Here is a 10,560-nt window from a genome sequence, read left to right on the forward strand (position 1 = left end):
CCCGCATGGTTCAGGGTTCCAGTTTAGGGTTTGGGTTCTGGAGAAGGCCGCACACAAATGAAAAGAGACTAGAAAAGTATTAATTTGAGAATACTGGGGGCCAGGCGGGAGCCCACCTCTAGTGGGAGGACCAAGCCTTGCCATCCTTTCATTCAGGTTTGGGATACACCCATTGCCTTTAGGCAGGCAATTCCAGTAACTGGCAGATTATCTTGTCAGTAAGGATTTACATGATTATTTGGTGGGGAAGTTACCATTGTCTTAATGAGATAGGGAGTGGTTGGCTCTGACCTTTCAGAGCGTCAAGGTTGACCAGCCTTCCAGGTTCCCGGTCCACATCTTTCTATATGATATGTCCTATTTCTATTAGTGAGACGAGGCTCGGTTTCCCGCATCCATACACCAAGGAGTGTGAGCAGCCTTTTGTTGGTTTTGCACTGCAGGTAACTGATGAATCCCTTTTTGTCTCTCTCCCTTGTACTCTCGGACCTGTAGTAATTTAACTTAAGACATCTCAGGATTTTCTCCTTCTGGGCACAAAGCTGAATGCGTTACATTCTTTCCTAAGGGACTTAGAACCAAGCTGGGTAGTTTTATAAGCCAACTTACTATATATATATGACTTATGAGAATTACAAAATGTTCCCATGTTCCAGAGAGATGGTATCTAGTTGAATTCAAAATATTTTGTATTTTATCTGCCTGGTTCTGTTTTTTGTTTGTTCGTTATTCTCGTTTGTTTTGAAACAGATTGTAGCCCTACAGACAAGAGATCTTGACTTTCATTTTTTTCCTGAACTTCCACAGCACACGATTACCTACCAACGTGGTGCTCTATGAGCAGCAGCATTTCAATAAATTGTAGTGAAAGAACCAAATGGAAGACTCTACACAAAAATGCAGGCAGAGTGACCAAGCAAAGGCATCTGCAGGGTAACAGGGTTTCTGTGCACTGAAAACTCTCACCGCAGTAGCACTTCTGTTACTTCTCCTGTACTGGGTTTGGAAAGATCGGTGCAGTCAGAGGATCATAACTTAGGGAAGAACTAACTAATAAGAACCAACTATTTAAAAAAAAAAAAAAAAAAAAAAAAAAAAAAAAAAAAAAAAAGATCCTATTGATATAAAATTTTCTTTGCAAAGGAAAAAAAAAAGGAAAAAAAATCAGTTGAGATTTTCAGGCAGACCTATTTCTTAACTGAATGGCTCCCAAAGCTTCCATAATATATCAACTGCTATTTAATATTAGACAAGATAGCTACCACAGTACTCTGACATTTTAGAAAATCTGCAAGGTATTTTTAAATGTGGAACAACATATTTAACACCAAAATACACAGGCCTCCAAGCCAATTAAACGATTTGCTGTATCCATCGTTACAAGAATAAACAAGTCTGTTAACAAATAAGAAATACTGATAATGGCATGGAAGCATCATATTTTGCCATTATTTTATATGCCACATTCAAGCAAATAGCATGGGAAAAATAAGAAATCATATCTAATTGTTTAGTGTCAATAACTACTGAATAAATCAATGAGTCAAATATCCCAAAGGTCAAATGGACAATAGAATTATATCATTAATGACTAATTATAATAGAACCTACCACGGGAGATGAGACAGACAAGCCACAGAGATTATATATACCCAATTCAAATAATTTTGGTTATTCTCTCTTCAATTCCCTTTTCTCCAAAGCAAAACAGTAGCTAAGTAACTGCTGGTCTTTACCCCTAGCACCTGATGTTCAAATGTTGAGTTTCAAGGCTCAGGCCTAGGCAATCATCTTTATTCTCTCTTCCCTGCTCACTTCCAAAAGAATGCCTTCAATTACCATCTCTGCTCAGATCTGTACTTCCAGCCTAAAAGCTCTCCTCGGAGCTTCAGATCTGCTGAGCAATAACTTCATTGGTAAGACCATCCATTATGCTATGGGGGGCAGTATTAAAGGGTGCTCAAGAGTCTGGTGGTTTCCCTGGTCCTCACAAGCCCTATGTATGTAACACCAGGTACGTGAAGGACCGGTAATAAGACCGTTCACGTGTGGTTCTATTGGGTCGGCAACTAAGTAATTGCGGGTTTCACACATATATGGCTTCAGTTGAATTTTTAGGTTTGCAGACGTAGTACAAATGTAAAACACATTTTGTTATTTGATAGTTGGCTATTCAGCTGTTAATCAGTAAAAAAAGTTTTTTGATCTGTTTTGCAGTTTTCGTTTGGCGTTCGTTAAAAAATGGAAAATCAAAAGGAACATTTTCGTCATATTTTGCTTTTTTATTTCCTCAAAGGGAAAAACGCATCGCAAGCTCATAAAAAGTTATGTGCTGTTTATGGTGACGAAGCCTTAAAAGAACGGCAGTGTCAAAATTGGTTTGCCAAATTTCGTTCTGGTGATTTTTCACTCAAAGATGAAAAACGCTCTGGTCGTCCAGTTGAAGTTGATGACGCCCTAATCAAAGCAATAATCAATTCGGACTGTCACAGTACAACACGTGAGATTGCAGAGAAGCTTCATGTATCACATACATGCATTGAAAATCACTTAAAACAACTTGGCTATGTTTTAAAACTCGATACATGGGTTCCTCAAGAAATTAAAGAATCACAGTTAACGCAACGCATTAGCAGCTGTGATTTGCTAAAGAAACATAATGAAAGTGATCCATTTTTAAAACGACTGATAACTGGCGATGAAAAATGGGTTGTTTACAACAATATCAAGCGGAAAAGATCGTGGAGCAGGCCAGGTGAACCAACTCAAACAACATCAAAAGCTGATATTCATCAAAAGAAGGTTTTGTTATCAGTTTGGTGGGATTACAAAGGAATTGTCTACTTTGAACTCTTACCACCCAACCGAACGATCAATTCTGATGTCTACATTGAACAACTAACGAAATTAAACAATGCAGTTGAAGAAAAGCGGCCCGAATTGACAAATCAAAAAGGTGTTGTATTCCATCATGACAATGCAAGGCCACACACATCTTTGGTCACTCGGCAAAAATTAATGGAGCTTGGTTGGGATGTTTTGCCACATCCACCATATAGTCCTGACCTTGCACCATCTGATTACTTTTTGTTTCGATCTTTACAAAACTCCTTGAATGGTAAAAATTTCAATAATGATGATGATGCCAAATTGTACCTGATTCAGTTTTTTGCTAATAAAAACCAGAAGTTTTTTGAACGTGGGATTATGATGCTGCCTGAAAGATGGCAAAAGGTCATTGATCAAAATGGGCAATACATTACAGAATAAAGTTATTTAGTTCCATGAAAAAATTGTCTTTGATTTTCTTTTAAAAATCCGCAATTACTTAGCTGCCGACCCAATAGCTCGCAATTCCAAAGGGAAGGACCTGTACCTTCTATACCTGCCCTGCTCTTAGTCGTGTTTGCTATGAGTAATGAACCACAGGAACTTAGGGGAGCATTCATGGCGAGTCAAGTGAATTAACCAGGTCCTTCTAGTATTTCCAATTCCAAAGCTTTCATGGATTCATTTAACAAACACTAAGAAACTGTGTGTCTAGCACGGTGGCTGCAAATCTGAGCCTGTCCTTATGAAATGGGTAGTATAACTGAAGACGGGCATCAATCAAAGAATTAAAATGCATTTAAGTAAATAAAATCCACAATATTTAAGGGCTATATGATACATACCAATGATATGTGCCCTTTCTGTAGGTTTGTTAAACTTCAATAAAATGTTTTAAATAGCATGCAGTGGACACTAATAATTATGGAATCTGCAAAGTGGAAGGAGCCTTAAATACCTATTGATCCACTTTCCTCATTTTCTCAGTGAGGACACCTGTCCCAGAAAAGCTACACGAACTGTTCTCCTTGGAAATAAGTGTAAGCATCTCTCAGAGCTACTGTAGGTTTGTTTCCAGACCACTGCAATAAGCCAAGCGTCATGATAAGTCAAGTCCTAAGCTTTTGCTTGTGGGGAGTCTTGCCTTTAATTTGTTAAAAAAAAGAAAGAACATCAGTGAAGCACAATAAAGCAAGGTATGCCTCCCTCTGAACCAACCAAACAGTCTGTTAGGCTCTAATCCAGGGGTCCTCAAACTTTTTAAAGTGGGGGCCAGATCACGGTCCCTCAGAGAGCTGGAGGGCCGGACTATATGAACTACTAATTCCTACTGTAACACCTTGGCTGCGCTCACTGCCCAAAAAACCTGGCGGGCCGGATCAGACTCCCCTGGGGGCTGCATGTGGCCCGCAGGCCGTAGTTTGAAGACCCCTGCAATCGCTCTGGGATCTGACCCTGCCTTCATTCTCTGCCAGCCTGACTCCCTCCACCTTTATTCCACAGTAACTTTTAGCATGTTATTTGCTAATAACCCCCCACCGGGCTCTGTTTATAGAAATCTCCCAAGGGCTCGTTCGGAAGCTTCCAGGGCTTTCCTCCACTGGCTCCATCCGAGCGCTTCTCAGCATCCCCGTGGCCTTCATCATCATTATCATAGTTTACCCTGAACGTGCACAGTTCCTCCCTTAGAACTAAGCATGTGCTCCCGAGGGTAGAACATGCCTCACCATATCCCACCAGCACGGTGCCGCAGGGATGGCTTGTTGCCCTAATGAAAACCAAGAGGAGTGATCACTCAATGAAGGGTCCCTGAACGCCCCTGATCATGGGAAACTCCCAAAGAAGGGCCAGAGCTGACCGCTGAGTCAGGAGATCTGTCCCTGAACTTTACACTCATGTGGCATCAGAACCTACCCCGGCACTGCTGTAAGTAGCTCATCAATATTAACCCATTTAATTCCCACAACAGCCGTATACAGCACAAACTACGGCGAATTCATTTTACAATGACAAAAATGAAGCGCACAAAGATGAATTCATTGGCCACCAATCCCTGAGTAAGGATTTGAAGCCAGAGTCCAAAACCCATGCCCTTAACCATTGAGCGCACTGCCTCAAAACCTGACCACCTGTCAGATGACAAGAGATAATTCAGAAAAATAAAATCGCCACCTATTCTGAAAACTGCAAAATTACTTTTTGATTTGTTTCCTAAAAGTTGATTTAAAAGGTGCTAGAGCCGAAACCGGTTTGGCTCAGTGGATAGAGCGTCGGCCTGCAGACTGAAAGGTCCCAGGTTCGATTTCGGTCAAGGGCATGTACCTTGGTTGCGGACACATCCCCAGTAGAAGGTGTGCAGGAGGCAGCTAATAGATGTTTCTAACTCTCTGTCTACCTTCCTCTCTGTAAAAAATCAATAAAAATATTAAAAAAAAAAAAAGTGCTAGAATTCCAAGTTACAATTCTGTTAGACACCAACTCTACCCTCCCCGCCAAACCTATAAAATGTTGAGGAACCTAATTGTTTTAACTCACAAAATAGTATCATCTGATGCCTGTCTTCCCATGCGGCACCTGTACCATCCCTGCTTCCTTTAGGAACACATGATTACTACGCTTTCTGCCAGCCTCTCACATGATATGGTCTCCCTATCTCCTCCTTCCAAATCTTCAAACAGCTTCCATCTGGTTGTGAGGTTTGGACCTAACACAAATGTCACATCCGGCCTCTTGAACAATTTCATCAGTTCACTTTGCAGCCATACTTCTGCTCAAGGTCAAGAAAAGGATGCCCTATAAAGTAGCCAATCTGTCCCCACCCACACGTAATGCTTACTGCAAAACAGATCCAGCTGCGCCTGAGTGTGAGGGTAAAGGGCAATCACTAGCCCCCTGGGGAGAGCTCTGACCCTCTGTAGAAGGACATGCGTACCGACACACGATTTCCAATAACATGACATCGCTTTGAATGGTAGCTGGCAGACCATCCGAGTTGCTCCTTTAGAGCAATGATGCCAGGCGGCTGCTGGGCAGAGGCAGAGAAGAGAAGGTTTTGCCCTGCTCTGGGTGAGGCACCTGGCCATGCCATGTTCACGCAGGCAGTGCCAAACATGCAGACACCAGGAGAGGAATGCAGAATCATTTCTTACTACCAAACCCGTGTGATATAAAACTTTATACCAAAAGGAGATTTTTAAACTTGACTGTTTTACCTGTTAAAACCGAGCTTGGCAAACCATTGCGTAAATGCCAAATCAGGCCAGAAGGCTGTTTTTGTATAGCCCTGGAGCTACAAAAGTTGCTTTTTAGATTCAGAGTTGGAAAAGCACAAAAGTAATGAGACTGTGGCCAGCAAAGCCTAGCATATTTACCGTGTGACCTTTACAGGAAAAGTTTGCAAAGCCCTGTGTTAAAATGCACAAAGAAACAGTTGAGATTTAGTTACTAACCTAAGAGTGGCTCATAAATATATATATATATATGTATATATATATATATATATATACATATATATATACACACATATATATATACACATATATATATATTTAATTACTGGAGTTCAACATCATTCTCCAGTCAAGGAGGAGTAGTACTAAGTCCGGACCTCGCTGCCTGATGTCTACTGGAAGCGGCTCTTATGGTGTACTCGGTTAGAGACTGGAAAAGTGTCCACTGAGGGGTAAAACAATGAAACTGGCTTTATTAAATTCCAGAACCTAGAGATTATTCATGTAAATCGCCTATTTTGTTTCTTTCTCCCAAACCATTCAGAAAGCAGACGACGCTTTTTTGTGCTTTTATAAGACACCTATTATCACGTATTCTATGACAACCACCACACATGGCACTTTCTTTACATGTGTAATTTCACTTAGCCTCTTCACTCCCACAGAATTTTACCTTCATAAGGGACGGAGTGTTTTTCCTCCCTTTGCTCATTAATGAATCCCAAATGCCTAGAACAGTGTCTGACGCTTTGTAGGTGCTCAGTAATTTTTTTTAATTATTATTGATGAGCACTAGCATCACTCAGATGGAGAAACTGAGGCACAGGGAGGCTGAATGACTTGGGCCAGTGGTCGGCAAGCTCATTAGTCAACAGAGCCAAATATCAACAGTACAAGGATTGAAATTTCCTTTGAGCCAAATTTTTTTAAACTTAAACTTCTTCTAACGCCACTTCTTCAAAATCGACTCACCCAGGCCGTGTTTTGTGAAGAGCCACACGCAGGGGGCCAAAGAGCCGCAGGTGGCTTGAGAGCAGCCGACCACTGCCTTGGGTGTTCCATGGTGTCAAAGCTGGGACCTGAATGCAGGCAGCCTGACTGTGCTGTGGGAGTGAAGTGCCAGCCACACTGACACGTCCCTCCGGAACATGTAGCTTTCCCTGAGCTGACCACTCGGGCCTGTCCACCACGGCTCCCATCACAGCAACCAGCAGAGCCCGTCCTACCTCTGATTCTCAGACGGGTGGCCCGTGCTATGAGAGCACACAGGACGCACTCAGAACGTCTGCAGGCACTCATTCTGGCAAGAGTGCCACTGTCTAAAGTTTTGTGAACAACATTTAAGTGCAACACTTGTGACAAATCCTTTTCATTTTAAAGGAAGAGCTGCTATGTGACTTATACTTTATGTGTAACTAAGTTCTGCAAGTTGGAAATCAGAGGCAAAAAAAAAACCAAACCAGTCCAAAAAGGAAACATGGCGGGGACAACTACAAAGAGAGAAGGCCTGGCAGAGTGAGAGGGACGCAGGAACCCTAAGCTGTGACAGGCAGGAGCTCAGTGAGTGCTGGAGAAGATGTGGAAAGTGAGACAAGCCTTCCTGGGTTGGACAGGCCGTCTTGGTTTCTATACGAGGAAGCGCTAACAGGAAAGAGGCAAGGAGCACAAGTCATAAAAATGATGGCTTTAGAGGGGATGAACACTTTAGACGCAGGGGCCTCACATGGTGTACCGACAGGAAGGAAAATAAGCGATGGATCTAGGTCAGGGTACGTGTGGGGGCTGTGGGCTCCATCCCCAGTGTGGGGAGTGCAGGAGGCAGCAGATCAATGATTCTCTCTCATCATGGATGTTTCTCTCTCTCTCCCTTCCTCTCTGAAATCAATAAAAATGCATTTAAAATAAAAAGAAACAGCCGAAATCGGTTTGTCTCAGTGGATAGAGCCTGGGCCTGCGGACTGAAAGGTCCCGGGTTCGATTCCGGCCAAGGGCACGGGACCTGGGTTGCGGGCACATCCCCAGTGTGATGTGTGCAGGAGGCCGCTGATCAGTTTCTCTCTCATCGATGTTTCTGGCTCTCTGTCCCTCTCCCTTCCTCTCTGTGAAAAATCAACAAAATATATGTTTTTTTAAAAAGAAACAAAATAAACACACACACACACACACTCAAAGTAGCATCTCTAAAGAGGAAACCCAATCCCGTCTCCTGGACCTAACCAAAGAAGCCTCCCAAACTCTCTCCTCCCCCAAAAAAGTTGCACGGAGAGAAGGTCGGAGAGCGCTCAGCAGGAGGGACGCTGCTCCCAGCGGGGCAGGATTAGGAATTGGCTGGTCCCGGGTCCAGGCCCCTCAGAGCCCGGCCTGAGGCCCACACCCCGCGCCCCGGCCCCGCCCGGCCCCGCCCCGCCCCGCCCGGCCCCATTCCAACGCCGGCGGCGGGCCCAGCGCCTTCACTCCACCCGCACTCAGCTCCACCACCGCCACCTGGGCGGGACTTGCTGGGGACAATAAAGTAAAATAAAATAAAATGAACAAATTAAATAAATTAAAATATAAAATAAAATAATAAAATAAGATAAAATAAATAAATAAAAAAATAAAATAAAAAAATAAAATAAAATACAATAAGCAGCTAGAAAGCCGCCCAGCAGTGGGGATGGCCCGGGAGGGGATGGCTCACCCCGATCTCCGGGCAGGTCTCCCCCCGCCCGCGGCGGAGTCCTCCGCCCGGACCCTGACCCCCGCCGTGACCCCCGGGGCCCCGCCCGGACCCTGACCCCTGACCCCCGCCCCCGCCGTGACCCCCGGGGCCCCCGCGATCGCCTCACCAGCGCGAGCAGCGCAGCAGCGCGTCCAGCCGGCGGAGCGCGGCGCGGCTGTGGGCCCAGGCGCCGGCCGCCGGCTCCATGGCGGGCGCGGGCGCGGGCGGCCGGTTCCCGGAGCGGACCCTCAGGTCCCGGCCCCCCGGCATCGCCCCGCCTGCGCGGACGGCTCCTCGGACGGCGAGCGCGGGGGGCCCGGAGCCCGGTGCGGACGCCGCGGGCCTGCGAGCCGAGCCGACCCCGTCCCAGCCCCTGCGGCTCCCGGTCCCGGCGGCGGTGAAACCCGCCAAAAGCCCGCGCGCCGGGCGGGGGCGGGGCCGGGGCCCGGGCGCGCCGGAGGGCCTGTGGGCGGGGTCTCTGAGCGAAAGGGGCGTGGTCTACAAACGCTCCGCCCCTTCTCGGGCCGCGGGGCGGGGCCGGCAGTGAAACTCGCCAAAAGCCGGCGCGGGGGCCGGGGGCGGGGCCGGGGCCGGGGGCGGGCCTCGGTGTGCGCAGAAGGGTCTCAGGGCGGGGTCTCTAGGCGGAAGGAGCGGGGTCGATAACGCTCCGCCCCTTCTTGGGCCGGGGGGCGGGGCCGGCAGTGAAACCCGCCAAAAGCCCGCGCGCGGGGCCGGAGCCTGGGGCGGGGCCGCGATGCGCGCCGGACAGCCTGTGGGCGGGGTCTATGAGCGGAAGGGGCGGGGTTACATAACGCCCCACCTCTTTGGGCGGGGGATTTAAGGTAAACAACCACATGAGAATGAAGAAAGTGCTTGCTTTCCTGGCACAGGGATGGCCCCTCCTCTGAACTTAACCCCAAGCCCAAGAAGCGCGTAGCTGAGTGTTATCTACACGTGAGGAGTGATGTTTCCGTTCCTGCTGAGCTTGGGAAAGCTTTGATCTTGGCACTGAAAGTGCCACTCCCTTTGCTCCCAAGAAATAACTTTTTTCTGGTCTGTTAAAGCCTGTGTCTAGCTGAGACCGGTTTGGCTCAGTGGATAGAGCGTCAATCTGTGGACTGAAGGGTCCCAGGTTCGATTCCTGTCCGGGGCATGTACGTTGGTTGCGGGCACATTCCTGGTGTGGGGTGTGCAGGAGGCAGCTGGTGGATGTTTCTCTCTCATCGATGTTTCTAACTCTCTGTCCCTCTCCCTTCCTCTTTGTGGAAAATCAATAAAATATATATTTTTTTAAAAAAAGAGTGTGTCTATCCTCATGAGGATTTTTCATTGAGCCATAATTTGTAGATAAATCTATTGAGTTCTTCTTATGCTTCTGGACTACCAAAAATCCTTGCATCATTTCCCCTTAACTTACTCTCAAATCTACCCACTTCCCCCCATCTTCACTTTACAACAGGCCCATTTGCCTTATGCTCACCGGGACTGTCCCCATAGCCTTCTAGCTAGTATCCCTGTGCGCCCCCCCCAAATTCCCTTCAAGCTTCAGGCTGCACGGCAGCCATCTAAAACATTTCCAAGTGAGCACTTGGTTTGTACAAGAACAATGAATCAAACTAAATAAAATTCTATAAGGTATTTTGACTGACCTATGATAGCACCATAAACTTTTTTTTTAACTCAGATATAGCCAAGAAGTTAACCTTTTATTATTAACCCTGTTAAGCCATTGTTTTTGCAGAGCCTCAGAGATATCAAACTCTAGAAAACTTAAAATGTTAAGTAAACTTGGAGAGAGGC

At 46.1% G+C, this 10,560-nt stretch overlaps 1 protein-coding gene across 1 annotated transcript in view; it reads right to left on the bottom strand.

Annotated features, from left to right (window-relative positions):
• BARD1 (BRCA1 associated RING domain 1) overlaps window positions 1-9,142 on the bottom strand; it is a 58,029-nt gene extending 48,887 nt beyond the window's left edge. Inside the window, exon 1 of the mRNA XM_084892642.1 lies at window positions 8,888-9,142. Coding sequence (XP_084748768.1) covers window positions 8,888-9,030 — 143 coding nt within the window. The 5' untranslated portion in view covers window positions 9,031-9,142. The remainder of the gene's footprint in view (window positions 1-8,887) is intronic.
• Window positions 9,143-10,560: the final 1,418 nt, after the last annotated feature.

Source organism: Pipistrellus hanaki (genome assembly GCF_964339955.1).
Source record: "Pipistrellus hanaki genome assembly, chromosome: 8".
Taxonomy (NCBI): domain Eukaryota; kingdom Metazoa; phylum Chordata; class Mammalia; order Chiroptera; family Vespertilionidae; genus Pipistrellus; species Pipistrellus hanaki.